Source organism: Schistocerca serialis, chromosome 6 (genome assembly GCF_023864345.2).
Source record: "Schistocerca serialis cubense isolate TAMUIC-IGC-003099 chromosome 6, iqSchSeri2.2, whole genome shotgun sequence".
Taxonomy (NCBI): Eukaryota; Metazoa; Arthropoda; class Insecta; order Orthoptera; family Acrididae; genus Schistocerca; species Schistocerca serialis.
In genome coordinates this window covers 495481906-495499983 of record NC_064643.1, presented here as the reverse complement: position 1 = coordinate 495499983, position 18078 = coordinate 495481906, and the positions used below count along the sequence as shown (strand labels likewise).

At 40.6% G+C, this 18078-nt stretch overlaps 1 protein-coding gene across 1 annotated transcript in view; it reads left to right on the top strand.

Moving 5' to 3' along the window:
- The first annotated feature begins 755 nt into the window (after positions 1-755).
- Positions 756-18078, top strand: part of LOC126484536 (murinoglobulin-1-like) — a 291073-nt gene continuing 273750 nt past the window's right edge. Inside the window, exon 1 of the mRNA XM_050108083.1 lies at positions 756-894. Coding sequence (XP_049964040.1) covers positions 818-894 — 77 coding nt within the window. The 5' untranslated portion in view covers positions 756-817. The remainder of the gene's footprint in view (positions 895-18078) is intronic.

Below are 18078 nucleotides of genomic sequence, written 5' to 3'. Positions count from 1 at the left end.
TAGTAATAAATTAGAAGCACATTGATTTCCTAAATTACTGTGTGAAATATTTAATTGATTTTATTTCAAAATTAGTGTAATGCATATTAGGTGTTTTGGCATGAAAGGGACAATATTACAGTCTTCTGATTAGTATCAGTAAACCACCCACGCCCAATTCTTTTGAAAGCATTGAACTCCTGTGTATAACAGCTTCAAAGGTCTGATTACTTTGCAAATGAGATACTGTGTTCAATATTTGAACAGCGAGAAAACGTTTAGAAAATGGTTGACATTTTGTTTAAAGTTTGTTGGAAGTCGCCGTTTCTCTACCTCGTGATGACTGGGTGTTGTGTGATGTCCTTAGGTTAGTTAGGTTTAAGTAGTTCTAAGTTCTAGGGGACTGATGACCATAGATGTTAAGTCCCATAGTGCTCAAAGCCATTTGAGCCATTTGAAGTCGCCGTGGAGTCTTTTAGATAGGCAACCTGCAACTGGGTTTGTGCACGGGCTTAGCTATTTACATAAGACTTGTGAACGCGCTCTGAAACTTTACTTGCGGTGTGGTAGACGATCGAGACAACAGTATACGGCGATTGTTTGGTTATTTTTAGCCACTACAAGGCAATGCACTGCTGCTAGTAGGGTGACATGAGTCATCACAATAACAGAAGTGCATTATTTCCCGTTGGCTGTTACCGATAGCGACTGCAGGCGTAGCGGTTCTCCGAAGCGCAGAGGGCAGCGCCGGCAGCGGAGCGGGGAACAGTTGATAAGCGTTAAGCGGCGCACAGTAGCCCGTGGACCCGCGAGAACGACACTTCAGTGCTGCAAAGACATGGCCGGCGCCATGTCTATGCTGCTGTCTTTGGGCCTGCTGTCGTTTTTATGCCAAGCTTCGGCCTCAGGAACAAGGTTAGTGCGCATTCCACTGGGGTCGTCTTGTTCAAAGATATCGCTATAGTACCTGAAAGATAACGCTCACAGAATTTCTACTACACGCTGTGGGTGTTACTCTACTGTTGTCATATAAATGCTTCCTATGAACGTTGTTGTACTGTTCTGCATCAGTCGAGGTTTACTGAAAATTAAATTCAGTCACAGACCTTACAGCTGTTACGTGGTTTCTCGTCTGTAAGAGGCGCTATCTGTTACGAAGGCAACATTTCGGTTGTGAGTGAATGTCAAACAAAGGTTGTGGTAGCAGATTAATCTGCAGTATAGCTCGAGATCTGTGTTCGACGTTGGGAGCATTTACTCTGTATTTAAAATACGACATTATGACGACGTGTGAACCTTGCCTTGCAGTTGGTTCAGCCTTTTCTAATTCCAATACGAATCCGGAGTCAGCATTCACCTCATGTTTAACGCACTTTTCTTCATAAACATCGAGAACTGCAAACTAAATTGAGAAACGCTGTAAAGTTTATACAAATAAGTGCCTAGCTTTCAGCAGGTGCATATTTATAGCTCCAGGACTGTTGAGCTTAGGAGAATTCCTTAAAAGAATCTGGTGAATAACGCAAATAACCTCATGAAGCAATGTTTTATGTAGAAACACGAATAATATCGAACAACTTAAACTTAATTCTAAAAATAAAATCTAGTAAAACTTTCAGGACGCTTTACAACTTTATTTGTAGCATGTAGTTGACCTAGGACGAATTGTCTCCACAGTAGATTGGCAACCGCTCCCTGATGTAGCAGAGCGACATATCTGTGTGCGGGTCAGAAGATGTGACCAAACTCGTGCTCTGATTGGTTGTCACTATGGTAGGTGTCTTGAAAAAAAAAAAAACAGCTATAGTCCGATTAAAATTACTTGATTGTTGACGTCAGCCAGCGGCCGCTACAGTGTTGCCACGTAGGCTGCTGGCAATCGCTCCGTTATAGGTAACACACAAATAGGGCCGTTCACTTCACAAATGCAGTTTATGTGTAGAGCGGAGCAATTTTTGAAGCCGCCGCCGTGAGGTATGACGGAAATGCGAGATGCCCTGTCGAAAGCCGATTTTAAATGACCAATGGCTAAATTGCGGTTGAAAAAAAAAAAAAGAAAAAAGAAAAACACCAGCTGTGCGTAAAGAGTTTCGAACCTATCACTCTTTGCCCGACCGATTTATGCGCTAACCACTGCGCTGCGACACTACAATGCATAAGCTGTTACATTTAAGACTCTGATATTCCATAGCAACGATAATTTGCAGCCTTCACAGCAGAATCGCGAGTAATGCGGGAGGATCGAGTAGTGTTTCGTTAGTGCTATGTATGAAACGTGTGTATATCGTTAGCATCGTTTGTGTGTGTGTGTGTGTGTGTGTGTGTGTGTGTGTGTGTGTGTGTGTCTGTGTATGTGTGCGCGCGCGCGGTAATCATGTGAGATGAAATTAAAAGGACAGATCCAGGACTTGGGATCCCAACAAAAATTGGTCCAAATGGCTCTAGGCACCTTGGGACTTAACATTTGAGGTCATCAGCCCCTAGACTTAGAACTACTTAAACCTAACTAACCTAAGGACATCACACACAGACATGCCCGAGGCAGGATTCAAACTTGCGACCGTAGCAGTAGCGCGGTTTCGGACTGAAGCGCCTAGAACCGCTCGGCCACAGCGGCCGGCGATCCCCGGTGAACTGACCAACTATTGTGCCAGTTTGGCAACGGCGATTGATTCAGGCCTGAGGTCGAGCGCTCTGACTGGAGGAAACCAGCTCAGCCCGTTAAGTGTCAACTAACAAGTAATTTTAATCGAACTGTAGCTGTCAGTTTGTTATTCTGATCGAGGCTTAAAGGTTGGATTTTGACTTCGTGCAAATATTGATTAACTGAATATTTAACAGATTTTTTTTCTCTTTGCTAAACTCGGCTCTAAAAAAATAATTTGATGATGGCATATGTACATGATATACACATAAACCTGAATTTACCTTCCGAATTTGGTTCTTTGTGCAGAAGAATGTGTTAAGTATAGATCGAATGTTGACGCGTTGGTGGTGGTGGTGGGTAGTGTTTAACGTCTCGTCGACAACGAGGTCATTAGAGACGGAGCGCAAGCTCGGGTTAGGGAAGGATTGGGAAGGAAATCGGCCGTGCCCTTTCAAAGGAACCATCCCGGCATTTGCCTGAAACGATTTAGGGAAATCACGGAAAACCGAAATCAGGATGGCCGGAGACGTTGACGCGTTGGATTATGTCAGAAATTAGTAATGGCGGAACCAACCGCAAAACTTAATGACGCGAGAAGAAAGGGTGTGAACGTTGGACATCGGGCTGCTCTACAGATTAGTCCCTCAACAAAATCAAAATATGTGGTGGGAAGACTGTTCCACGCGAGTAGAAACATCGCGAAAACTAGAGTGACTTTTACAGTTCATGGTTTCCACGAAGTCGTTTCGGTATTGTTCATAAGGATGAATTTTTTATTTGGCAGAGTTTGCAAAATGAAAAACAAATCTGCTCAACATGCAGTTAATCAATATTTGCATGAAGTGAAAGCCTCTCTTTACGCCTGGATCAGAACAACACAGGTACAGTTTAATGCTATGTCGGTATTTTCAGCATGTGTTGAGACGTTCGGTTTTTTTTTTTTTTTTTTTTTTAATTCTAATAAGCAACTTGAAAATGCAGCCTCACTTGATCCTGACATCTGAGCCGCAAATAATTTTCGATTTTGGATGTATGCGGATTCATTGGTAACGAATGCGTCAACTGCAAGCGGATCTATACCAAGATGATAATGAGCCCTGTCAGAGCGTTCCCCCCCCCCCCCCCCCCCCACACACACACGCACACAAAACTACCTTTCTGCAATTTTTTCTATGCAGATTTAGGAGTTTTTAAGGTAGATGTAATAAAAATAAAGCATTATTGAAAATTATTACCTCTGAAGACGGCAGCTGTAGGAACCAAGCCGGCCGCCGTGGCCGAGCGGTTCTAGGTGCTTCAGTCTGGAACCGCGTGATCGCTACGGTCGCAGGTTCGAATCCTGCCCCGGGCACGGATGTGTTTGATGTCGTTAGGTTAGTTATGTTTAAGTAGTTCCAAGTTATAGACCTCAGATGTTAAGTCCCATAGTGCTCAGAGCCATTTGAACCATTTGTAGGAACCAAGCACTGCTGTTGGCACATAACCAATGTGACGCCCGTTCCAGTGCAGTCATTGGTTTATGGTACAGCCTGTACGAAGTAACACTGCGGTGGCAACAGCGCGTGGTTACTGTCTCAGATAGAGGGGAAGGCTCGCAGGCGGAAGACAGGAATACATACTCGTGTACCTCTTTCGGTTGATTCTTAAATCGTCTTAGTAGTTTTTTTTTTTTCGGGTCAGTTTCTGCGCCCTCTCTCTATCTGCGCCCTTGGAGGGCGCCTATCTCGCCATTGCCTCGGTATGGCCCTGACTACATGCAACACTATACCCACACCCATTATAGTTTTGACATTTGTGTGACGTATGCAACAAGAATTTGTCCCTAACAGGGTTTATGCCTTAATTAGTGGGGCGATGTATACTGAAGCGCCAAAGAAACTGGTATAAGGATGGGTATTCAAGTACAGAGATATGTAAACAGGCGAATACGGCGTTGCAGTCGGTAACATCTATATAAAACAAGTGTCTGGCGCAGTTGTTAGATCGGTTACTGCTGCTAAAATGGCAGGTTATCAAGGTGTGAGTTTGAACGTTATGTTATAGTCGGCGCACGACCGATGGGACATCTCCGAGATAGCGATGAAGTGGGGATTTTTCCGTATGACCATTTCACGAGTGTACCGTGAATATCAGGAATCTGGTAAAACATCAAATCTCTGACATCCTTGCGGCCGGGAAAAGATGCTGCAAGAACGGGACTAACGACAACTGAAGAGAATCGTTCAGCGTGACAGAAGTGCAACCCTTCCGCAAACTGCTGCAGATTTCAGTGCTTGTCCATCAACAAGTGTCAGCATGCGAACCATTCAACGAAACACCATCGATATGGGCTTTCGGAGTCGAAGTCCCACTCGTGTACCCTTGATGACTGCACGACTCAAAGCTTTACGTCTCGCCTGGGCCCGTCAACACCGACATTGGACTGTTAATGACTGGAAACATGTTGCCTGGTCGGACAAGTCTCGTTTCAAATTGTATCGAGCGGATGGACGTGTACGGGTATGGAGACAACCTCACGAATTCATGGACCCTGCGAATCAGGGGGGGGACAGTTCAAGCTGGTAGAGGATCTGTAATGTGCGGTTGGAATGATATGGGACGATATAGACGAGTGTTTGTACACACCCTTGGTAAATAGTGTACCGTTACGTTTTCTGAATACTAGCGTATATGTCTGTTCCATTAATCTAGCGTGATGAGATTATCTTCTAGATGAATTATGTTATTAGGAACAACTCGTCTCACGCTTTGTTGATATGCATTGTGGAAGAATTAGCCTCTTCTGTATTCTCCCAGAACGAGATATTTTCCTGCGGCCACATCATCTTTAACCGTTCCTGGTAATATTGTCATCTGATATCTTTTGGTAACGAATGATTGCACTAACTTACGTTAAAAGGATTAATCAAAAAGCAGCAAAGATTCTTATCTGCACGAGAGTATTGTTCTGTATTTGCTCGTTTTAGTTATAAGAAAACCAACAAGAAAGACGTTAATAATTACCATCCACTTTCCTTACTGACTTTTTTTCCCAGAAGTACTCCAAAAACAAATGTACTGTAGTCTCACATTTATGTAGAAGCAATTTACTTAGCGCATCACAGTTTGAATTCCAGAAGGGTCACTTACTAAATGTTACATGCCTTTAATAATAAAATATCGCCAGTTGACATTTTTTGTTTGCTTTCTAAGGCGTTTGATTGTATAGATATGTTACTCTAATAAAGAATTAAGTTTTAAGGAATTAGTGGATTTTAACACAACTGGTTTGAATCATTCTTAAGAAACACAATGCAAAAACTCGTGTTGAATAATTCAGACAATGTCGGAAGGAGAGAAATTTTAGAGCCTGGGTAGAAATCACAAAGGGTGTCCCACAGGGCTCAGTTTTAGGCTCACCCTATTCCTTTTATATGTAATTCACCTTCCACTTAAGCTTTTGTCAACCAGAACTGGTTTTTTGTGTATTATAATAAATCCCAGTAGACAGAAAACAACAGGAGAGGTTGTTAACGATGTTTTCAAAGAGTTATTAAATGGTTATCTGAAAATGGACTATCTCTAAATTTTGAGAAATACGCAGTTACGCAGTCTGTACAACAGTCATACTAACAACTGATATAGCACCCGAACAGGAGTCGGTAGATAAGATAGATTCCTCCAAAATTTTGGGCGCACATATTCGTCAAAACTTGAACTGGAACGAACATATTATTCAGCTGCTCAAAGAGTTAAGCTCATCTACGTTTCCTCTTCATATACTCGTAATTGCTAGCCTTAGTTACCAATGAATCAATTACTGACATATTTTGCACATTTCCACTCAATAATGTCTTATGAAATAAATTTCTGTTGTAAGTGTTGATTGCACAAAAGCGAGAGTAAGAATAATATGTGGTGTTCAGGTGCAGTCATAATGTAAGTACCTCTGCAAAGTGTTCAATATTTTAACTGCACTATCAAAATATGTACATTCGCCAATGACGTTCGTCATAAATAATCATCATAGTTTAAGGATAATGATGTCCATTCGTACAATACTAGAGGGAAAAAATGGCCTTCATTACCCATTACTGAAGCTGCCAGTAGCTCAGAAATGATTTCAGTATGCAGCAACAAAAATGTTTGATTATTCGCGCAATAATGTTAAATGTCTAACAGATAGCAAAGTAAATTTCAAATTTAATATGAAATCATCTCCCTTAGAAAGCTCCTCCTATATCTTGGGCGACTTTTTTAGTTAAACACTGGTAGAAAAGAAACACTCAAGTTTTTCAGTGTACTGAAAGTGTACTAGCATCATGAGCAGGACTAAAAGGTATGTTCATTAATGTTAACGGTATTGTTGTACACACAAACTTCCTTTCCCAAGTGCTGGCGCTGTGTGTGTGTGTGTGTGTGTGTGTGTGTGTGTGTGTGTGTGTGTGTGTCTCTGTGTGTGTGTGTGAGAGAGAGAGAGAGAGAGAGAGAGAATGAATGAATAACCAATTTTCGGTACATTGTGAGTGCTACTACAACTTCTTGTTAGGGAAGACTTTGCACCACTCTTGTCCATAGCAACAGTTACTTCACTCGCACCTTGCACACCAATTTTAAGTCAACCAAGTTTAAAAACCGTGCACTAAAGCTACATTTTGTAAATTACTTGATTCCTTCTGAACTAGCAGAAACGGGAAGATTTCTGTCTCCTGATGTTCTGTGTTCGACCGCTGTCTCGATATTTTAGTTCGTTCATCTGTTCTGAAGTGAGAACTGAAGCAATTTCTGGTCCATTGCAAAAATTATCTACAATTTGCAGAAGAAATTTTCACATCTTTAGCTTTTGATACGAGTCCCACATATATTGTTATAGATCCACTGTACCTACCGTTGATACGTGAAGACGCGCTCCAGTGATAATATCTGACAAGAAAATAAATATTTGTTTTATGTAATAAGCATTCGTCTCTTACAGTACTTATGCTAATTATAATTATCCTTCAAAAATTATTTCGTGACGGGCACAATCGAACCATTTTGCCTTCTAACTCTCAAAAATTTAATTACTCCCAGGTTGGCAACCACTGCTGCAAACTGAGTCGTTTCGCATCATTTCATTTAAAGAATCGTTCAAATGATCTATGGAACATGTAACTCAGCGGTTAGGGTTTTCACCAATAGTTTGTCGTAACCTACTGCATTTCGCAGCAGTGTTACGACTCTGCCACGGATCTTGTTTAGAATTGCGTTGCTGGCGAACAAGCTCAGAATGACTATAACTAATTTTTCGAAAAGTAGAAGGATACATAATTGTTTACTTTTTTGTTGGGACGTTAGACATCGTGGTGAAGTGATTATCTAAAACCGTTTTCGACAGTTTATCACTGCTTCACAACAGGTATCAATGTTTACAGTGGAACTGTTCTCGAAAATAGTGGGGTACTGGACTGCCATACTAAGACAATACAGGGCTGAAACTATAGTTTTAAATATATCATCGGATGGAAGAGAGTAAGGTAACTACAGGGTGTTTCTGGACATCAGAGGCGAACTTTGAGCGACAGTAAGTCATATATAGAGCCCTGTAACAATCCTTCCAGAGCCGACCTTAGCCGCCACGGAGATGTGTGCAAAACGTCCGCGCGGGTCTCTCCCACATGCCCCCCCCCCGCCCCTCCTCCTCTTCCAACACGGGCCACACACCTTCGTCACGTTCAAAAGAATTCTAACTTTCGTCATTGAAATATTACCTACGTATCAAAAGACTTACTACAGCAGACCTGCTGTTGTTATAGGAAAATAATTAATCGGAGAAGGAATCTTAACAGGTATGGTAATTACTAAAATGTTAATATTAAAAACTAACTTAGCTATGGGAATTCTTCCAATTTAACGAATTCAAAATCAAAAAAGGTTCACAAGTATTGTTCAGTATATACACTTAAATGCTTTCATCATTCGACTGTGCTCTAAATTTACAAGAAATTATTGAGTTGTAGCTTATAAAGATTAAGGGTTATTGCCTTACGCACTTTACACAAAACATCTTTTGCTTTTTGACGAGCAAATTCATCAACAGTATTTTCAAAATTCAGTTTTGAAGCCACGTCGTGTTCCACTGACAGCACAGTAAGAGAAGACATGCGTTCTTGGGAAATTCTGCTGCTGAAAGAATTCTTGATAAGCTTCAAATGTGGAAAGTTCTTTTCAGCGGAGGCGACAGACACTGGCACGGTTTGACAAACTCTAAAATACTGGGAAATGTGTTTCCAATGTCATTCAAGTGTTTCAGTATGAACATAGGTGTTTCCACGTCTCGGGGCACCATTCCTCTGAACACTTTAATTTCTGTCTGTGTATTTTGAACATTCACCACTTGTGTTTACATTTAGCTCTTTCTCAAGGTTTTAACATAGCATTTTCAGTTCTTCGTCCTGTGTGTATTTTAAACGTTCTGGAGAAAACAAAAAGCCGAATATTTCGGAATACTTAGCCAGTTGGATAAACCTTTCAAATTTTTAACAGTGTGTCAGCGACAGTGTAGAAAAAAACGGTATTGTATTTCTCCTTTGAAGGTTGATCTCTGCAAACCATGTCGTCCTTTCGTAATCAAATTGCTTCGCCTTCTTGCGAATTCTAATTTTTCCCAATTTTGGTTCAATCTGTAAACTTTCAGCTATCTCTTTCGCTGTTATCTGCCCATTAACAAAACCTCCTTCAGGAAGTTCCCAATAAAATTCACTAGGCTTTCGAGGGGCTTAATTACAACTTTCACGTCCATGTTTTTTGCTTGAAGTGCCTTACTTGCTGCGTTAACAGCGAAGATGTCATACCATATGACAACGCCTACAGTAACGACGCTTTCTAATTCGTTCACAGCAAGTGAGCGTGCTTCGCTCTTTGTTTTCGATTCAACAGTGCTGTTGCGTACCTTAAGAAGGGCAACCTCTTGTCTGGTACCTTATCGCTTCGACACTCTACACCCTTCTTCCCCTCGAGTATCTGAAAACTTCTTCACTGTTAAAGTTGGTACTCTGTTCAGTAAGATTTCCCATCTCTGAGTGGTTGCATTTAAAACGATGTACATTCTTTGAATTACACCACAAAAAAATGTGAGTTCTGTTGCTGCAAATTTTGCCCCATTTGATAACACAAGATTACGACTGTGGCTGGCACGTGGCATATAAAATGCTCTTGGATTGCACGTTAGGATTCTGACGTGAACGCCATTTTGATAATCATATTTGCGCCATTATGGTAACATTAGACTCTGCAGTCATGAATATCGAGTCCTAGTTGATCAAGTTTCGAAAAAACGCTTTCAGTCAAACTCTCTCCTGTTGTTGAAGTGACTTTCAGAAAATGTAGGAAGTGTTCTTCTACAGTCACTGCGTCCTCTGAAAAATTTGCAAACCAATCAGTCAATGTTATTTGTTCATTGTGGCTTGTATCAGGAGTATAATCAAGTATGACAGAAAAATATTTACTTTCTTTTACAAAATTAACAATGCTGTTTTTCACTTTGTTGGCAAGCAAATTTATGAGTTCATTTTGAATATTTTTCAAAGATACCACTTTCTTGTTTCAAACGTATCTGACATTCCGTCCATTTTTTGTACCTTTTATGTGATTAAATGATTGTTCATGCTCTTGAAGCTGATTTCTTAAATGAACACCACACAGTCCACCACTTAACAGCTTGTTTGGAGGAGATCCAAAAACTAAAAACTTTGTCGGTAGATTTTGAATACAGAAGCCATTTACGACCCCTTTTTTCTTCATTTGGTAAAGATCTTACGTAGAAATGAGCTGAAAAGTTTCTTCTGTTCTCATTTAAATGATACTCAAAATTTACGATTTTAGTCTGGCCTTAATGTACAATTGCATTTTATCATGGAGCTATGTTCACTTGTATCTGAAGCATCACAAAATGAGAGGCTACTGTTAATGCCTTTCGTCCTTTAACCATATTTTAGTCCCATTGTCTGAAGTTATTGGTCGAACAAACTTTTCGAAATCCCCTCTTTGTGGGTTCAAAAACTTCATCTTGTAGCTTTTTCCTGATCTTTTGAGCACCTGAATCGTCTTTTATAAATCCGTCTCTCTCAGGAGACATTTCCCTCGGCGTGAACTGGAAAAGTACCGTGCGTTGAAACTGACGACAATGAACGAATCATTCTGTGGGAAACCCCTGCTGACGGAAGAATGTAATGCTTGATTGTTAGCCACAACAATGAGCTGAAAGGGCGCTAAAAATGTAAATGTCGTGTGAGTAGGGCCTCCCGTCAGGTAGACCGTTCGCCGGGTGCAAGTCTTTTGGCTCGACGCCACTTCGGCGACTTGGCGCGACGATGGGCATGAAATGATGATGATTAGAACAACACAACACCCAGTCCCTGAGCGGAGAAAATCTCCGAACCAGCCGGAGATCGAACCCGGGCCCTTAGGATTGACAGTGTGTCGCGCTGACCACTTTTTTTTTCCTTGATCTCATTTTGTTCTATGTTGCTCGTTGAATTTGTTCGTGACGGACGTCCGATGACATCTGTTCAGGTTGTTCGTTGATCCGTTCACTCAGTTTTGTATTACAGACTCTGACCGAGCACGCTGAGCTACCGTGCCGGCATCTCAGCCGCCGGGTGCGGACACGGAGAGGCGCTGAGAAACAATGAATCGCTTACCTCTTAATTTACACATGAGCAATAATCATATGCTGACAGATAACTATAGCTCATCAGTATCATAGCCCCTGGTTCCCTCGACTCCTACGCAAACATAATTTTCAAGGACGTACTCCAGTGCCCACAGTCATGTCACAGTGGATTTGTAAGTGTATTACATTACATTGAAAGTAATTTCAGAAACACCTTACTTTATTTTTCAAATTATCTGTAATAACAAAATTACGGCAGACTGTTTTCAAATTACCGTCGAAAGTTTTCCGCGGGGCCCCAGAAGTGGGGGACGCTGTGCGGTTGCACCGTTTGCACATGCCTAAGGCCGGCTCTGAATCCTTCTCGTTAGGCTAATGCAATCCTCAAAATACACTCATGCACACAATTTTTTGCGATGCACGCGATCTACATCTACATTTATAGTTCGCAAACCACCTTACGGCGTGTGGCGGAGGATAATTTGTGTGCTACTGTTATTTCTCCCTCTTTCCTGTTCCATTCGTGAACACTCCCTGGGAAGGACGATTGTTGGCAACATTCCGTGTGCGCTCGAACTTCTCTAACTTTACCTTCATGGTCTTTTCGCGAGGTAGCAATATATTCATTGATTCTGGTAGGAACGTACGCTCTCATAATTCCTACAATAAATTACACTATGATATACAACGTTTTCTGTAACTAGTGTTATCAGGTCGAATATATTAATTTTCTAGGTAGTGCGTTACGAGAATCGGGAACTATCTTCTCAAATCGGGAAAACTAAAATAAATATAGTTGTTATAAATCAGCAGCTATGGTATTTCTTTTTGTCATTAACCAGTGACAATTTAATTACGGTAGTAAAACTGGTAGTACATGTTTACTAATGAAAGTTGATATACTTTTTTCAAGACAAAAGTGCTACTTATCTAATTTTAAATACTTTTACAAATACACTTTACTTTTAAGTAAAGAATAAGTCATCAAACGCAACAACATTTTCTAACACACAATTGAACAAAACCCGACGTTTTAATTTCACGGAATGGGCATATGATTAGTAAAACAGTTCAAATTTCTCGGTGTTCAGGTAGGGTGTCGTGGAAAGTACATGTTCAGGATCTTGTTCAAAGACTTAATGGGCCATTTTTACTATTCGAACGGGACTGAAGGAAGTGATAGTTAGATACGAAAAGTAGTCTACTTTGCTTATTTTCATTCGCTTATGACAGATGGTATTATATTTTGGGGTAATGTAATCCACACGCTTTCAAATCGAAGCTGAAGAGTTTCCTCATAGGTCATTCCTTCTACTCTGGCGAGGATTTCCTTGAAAAATTTAGCTGATTCCTGTGTTATTTTGTTGATTTCGTTTAAATTAATTTATGGCTTGTTATTTATTGGGTACGTAAATATTTCATTTTATCTGTTATTACTTTTATGTTGTCATTTCATGTACTGACACGTTCCATGTCCTTGGAGATTTGCTCCTCAATGTCATCCTAAGAGACTAAACGTGTAAAAAAAAATCATCATAATTTTTTCTACATTGCTAGTATGGTTTTTAACCTTCCGGCTGGCGCGCCTACTGTTGTCACACGAGCAGGCGCGCGTTGTAAAATTTACAACATGGTCATTTGTCAGTAAAAACAAACGTTTCTTAAACAAACTATTATATTTATTGAAGAAAATGGCTCTGAGCACTATGGGACTTAACTTCTGAGGTCATCAGTCCCTTAGAACTTAGAACTACTTAAACCTAACTAACCTAAGGACATCACACACATCCATGCCCGAGGCAGGATTCGAACCTGCGACCGTAGCGGTCACGCGGTTCCAAACTGAAGCGCTTAGAATTGCACAGCCACACCGGCCGGCCATTTATTGAAGAATGCAGTTCATATTCGCTATCTTCAATATTTATAACAAAAGCTTTTGCTCTTTTAGTTCTTTAAATAACAATGTAGCCAGTTTTTCTGACATATGTCCACTTTCATTACACCTTTCACAGACAACTTTTTTGCGAATTAATTCCCGTAATGTTCAGAAAAATGAAAAAGTATCTAATATCCATCACCTTGTAATTCTTGAAATGGGGTATCAGGCACAATTTTAGCTACGACGTGAACTCCACCTTTTGTCATGTTGTACTCAATGATTATTTCAGGTTTGTGTGTTTCTTCATCCACTGTCGCCATGTCATGCACAGCAGACAAAAGTATGATAGCACAGTTTTTACAAGGAACATATGAAACTGAGGTCTTATCCTAGTGAAAAACCAAACATTGCACTTCCAGTTTATTTTGTTTTGTTAGGAAGAAATTCTGGAATTTGGGGTCTGTTTTTCATTGTACCAATGCTAGTGTTAGTCTTCTCAAGCATATATTCAAAAAGTACAAGGTGTTTATAAATGAATATCGGGGTTTTAATGCTTTATAATATTTACTGTATTAAACTTAACAGTTATAAATGATATGTCAAATGAAAAAGCAACTCAAACAGTTTTACCAAGAACCTTATAAATGTTCATTCTGTGCACCATTTGTCACACAGCTCACATCAAGTCTATAGCCGAGTTCTTCCTAAACGCTGATAAGTGTGTCTTTAGTGATTGTAACAAGAGCTGCTTCAATCCGGTTTCTTAATTCAGGGAGGTCTGCTGGTAGCGGAGGCACCTACACACTACCCTTGATGAAGCCCCAAAGGAAAAAATCGCATGGCATTAGGTCGGGAAAACGTGCAGGCCATGCAAACCAAGCCCTGTCATTGGGCCCCTTGCGGGCTATCCAGCGTTTGGGTGCAGTGAAGTTCAACCAATCGCGTACTTCGCTATGGCAATGCTCACATTGATCATTTATAAGGTTCTTGGTGAAACTGTTTGAGTTGCTCTTTCATTTGAAATATCGTTTATAACTGTAAGTTTCATGTAATAAATATTATAAAGAGTTAAAACCCCGATATTCATTTATAAACACCCTGAAGTTAGCTTGTGTACCAATTGTCAGTTGTAAGGTTCCTGTTAGAGTTTTGCATAGGCACCACATGTCTTTTCACTATGTCCTAGGAGCATTAGATACCCGATATTGTCCTTTGGTTGCATGCCGCAATAAACCTCCAGATTACGCCAATAAAATGTTTTTCCATCACATAGCGCAAACATTTTTGTCCCATATTTAGCTGCTTTGCTGGGTATTTACTGAATCCATCTACAGCAATCTCCGTAGGGGTGAATTCATTGCAACCAACTTATCATATTTTCTCCTGTCATACAGGAGCATACAGCAGTTAGAAAAAAACAGAAACCTATTGTAGCTTACTGCAGTCCTAAGCAGTAGCTTTCCTGTTCCGTCTGCTGCCCAGAGCTCCAGTACGGAAAAAAGAATCCCTAACACAGCCAATATTTTGTCACTTTATTACCTCTTTTGCGTGAGAATTGATGTGTGTCTCGTTGATAATTTATATAGGTATTCGTACAGTTTACCATTTCATCAATAAAGTCAAGGTCAATGGCTTTCAAAAAAGCACTAACTTCATCAGTTATACCCATCACCTTTCTCTTCGGATCTGGTGGAATTTGCACAATGTTTTTTTCTGTTGGTTTTTGATGTTTTAGCATACTCGCTTTTACACCAACGTGAAACTTTGTCTTTTCAATAAAGAACCCTCGTACATCCGCTGTCTCTTCGGGATCATTACTATCCTCACCTTCAAGTTCAGAATCACTGCCGTGGTCTCATTCAATGTTTTCATCACTCAAATCTGCTTTACTTTCCTCCAAGTCTGAAAAGTCTGGGTAGACTTTATCATCACCTTCTTCGAGCAGTTTGCGAATTTCTTCGTCTGATACACCCTTTGAATTGGGGGAAAAAAAACATCAAAGAAATGAAATTAATAAATATATTCAGATGTCAGTGTAACCAAAGTAACGTTTAATGTGCATCTATAAAAACTAAATAAACAACGAGCAAGTGTAGTTAACGTTTTGATACACTTTCCTATGGACATTGAGAGCTCGCACAAAGCTTGCAACTGACACACCAGCAGGCGCGCATTGTACTTTTTACAACATTCGTCATGTCGTTGTTTACAGTTCTAAAAACAAACTGAGAAAGCTAACCAAATGAAATGAAGCCACTTTAACATTGTCGAGAAAACATCAACGATGGAGTACATCAATGGCGCAATAGCTCAAGGTTAAGGCGTCGATTAAACATAAAAAATTCATCTGTTGTACTTTTTACAAGAGCGCGCCCGCTCGAAGGTTAAGATGTCAAATCACAACATACGAATATGTATTCATAAATTAAGTGATTTGAATGATCGTCTTATAATCAGTATGTATTATTACATTTGTCTTACTAAAATCTACAACGCATGGTTATGGAATAATAATTTTTTATTAAAATTATATTCTGAAGTAGATTTTACAGTTTTAAGCAGCGCTTTGTTTTGTGCATGACATTTTAAAGTTGGCCTTTATTTGTATATCTGCTTTTATGTGTTCAAGAGATAATCGAATTCATTTCTCAGACTGAGAAAAAAGTTTTTCCTGTTGCTGCATTTGAAACAGGTGTGGATGCCATGAAAGAAAAGGAAAAAAAGGCTTCAGCAAATTCGAAAGAGTTTTCAAGTAAAGTGTGCCATTTTTGTGGTGTTGCTAAGTTCTTCTGTACTCTTGGCATTCAGTACTTCTTTTACATCAAGAACTTCCTTATAAAGATCGTCCATTTGAAAACGTGTGTCAATAGTACAGGGTGATAATCATTGAACTATATAAAAGACACCTAGATTAGTTACAAACTACGACGTGCAAACAATTTATTCAACATATAAACGTAACTACATATATTCGGATTTAGGTTATAAGTTTCTGTATGTCCATCATTTTAGAAATGGTTGCGGAACTCGGCTGTTCGATAGAGCATATCAAATTAAATACCTTTCAGCCGTCAATTTTCATCCTTATTTTATTTGGCAACCAGTTTCGGCATTTTACTACGCCATCGTCAGGCCCGTGGCCGACGTGTAGGAAGAATCTACCTCGGCTGTGTTAAAAACAGGGCCAGCAATACTGGCATTAGTAGATATCTGCTTGCTACAATCAAAGTAGTAAGCAGCAAGTAGATTTCTACTAATACCAGTATTCCTGGCCCTGTTTTTAACACAGTCGACGTAGATTCTTCCTACATGTCGGCCAGAGGCTTGAAGATAGCTTAGCAAAACGCTGAAAATGGTTGCCAAATAAAATAAGGTTGAAAATTGACGGCCGATAGGTATTTAATTTGATATCCTCTAGGTTATGACAAGTTTAATATGCCTGCCATTGGCGACGATGTGGCGCAGACGAATAGTGAAATTCTGCATGACCCGTTGAGGTGTCGGAGAATCGATGGTGTCAATGACCTCCTGAATAACAGTTTTCAGCTCAGCGATGGTTTTGGAGTTACTGCCGTACGCCTTGTCTTTAATACAGCTCCACAAAAAAGGAGTCGTATATGTTCAGATCCGGAGAATAATGCGACCAATCGAGGCCCACGCTAGCGGCCTCTGCGTAGACTAGAGCTAGAATGCGGCGCCCTAAAGTGCTCCTCCACGACATCAACCATTGTCCTTCGAAATCAGAGTCACTTTGGATAATAGGGATTAAATCATCTTCCAAAACCCTCACGCACTGTTCGCTAGTCACCGTGCCATCAAGGAATATTGCACCGACTATTCCGTGACTGGACACTGCACACCACACAGTCACTTGTTGAGAGTGAAGAGACTTCTCGATTGCGAAATGCTGAGTCTCAGTCCCCAAAATGCGCCTATTTTGCTTATTGACGAACCCATCAAAATGAAAGTGGGCTTCGTCGCTAAATCAAACCATATTACATAAAAGTCCTGTTCGTCAGCTCTGTGGACAATAGTGTTGCCGAAACGCAACCGCTGTTCCAAGGTCCTGAGACTTAATGGCTGATGGGTTTGAATTTTGTATGGAAAGTGGTGCAGGTCTTCAGCAACAATCTGTCGCAGAGTCTCCCGGTTGATTCCCACCTGTTGTGCAGCTCGCCTGATCGATTTCCTGTGGCTGGTTTGAAACACAGCGTGTGTGTTGCGATGTTTTCAGGGGTTTTCACCCATCTTGGACGACCGACTTTGCCAGCACCATCATCACGAACACTACCCGTTCTCTCAAACTTGCAGATCAAATTCTTGATTGTTGGCACAAAAAAAATGGCTCTGAGCACTATGGGACTTAACATCTGAGGTCATCAGTCCCCTAGAACTTAGAACTACTTAAACCTAACTAACCTAAGGACATCACACACATCCATGCCCGAGGCAGGATTCGAACCTGCGACCGTAGCGGTCACGCGGTTCTAGACTGAATCGCCTAGAACCGTTCGGTCACACCGGCCGGCGATTGTTGGCACACTTGGACCGGTTGTCTTCAGTTTGAACTCGGTCGCAAACTCTCATTGAATTGGGCTGTTATTGCTCGCATAGTAGACCTCCACAAGCGATATACGCTCAGGCACGCTGTACCGTGACGTTTTCGCGTGCAGATGGACGAATACAACAACGCGCTTGCGCGTGCGCTAATTCCATCATGCCACGGCGCCAGCCATGCAGTTTGAACGTCCTAACGCGAACCGATCAGAAGTTATGATGATTTTATTTCGTATAGCTCAATAGTTGTCACCTGTATGCTTTTCAATAATGTTAACAATTCATAGTAAGTTAAAGGATTAGCATGTAGAGAAAGAGGCTGAAACAATTTTAATTCGTTGCCATTAAACTCGTCAATATTTTACACAGTGTAAGTATAAGAAA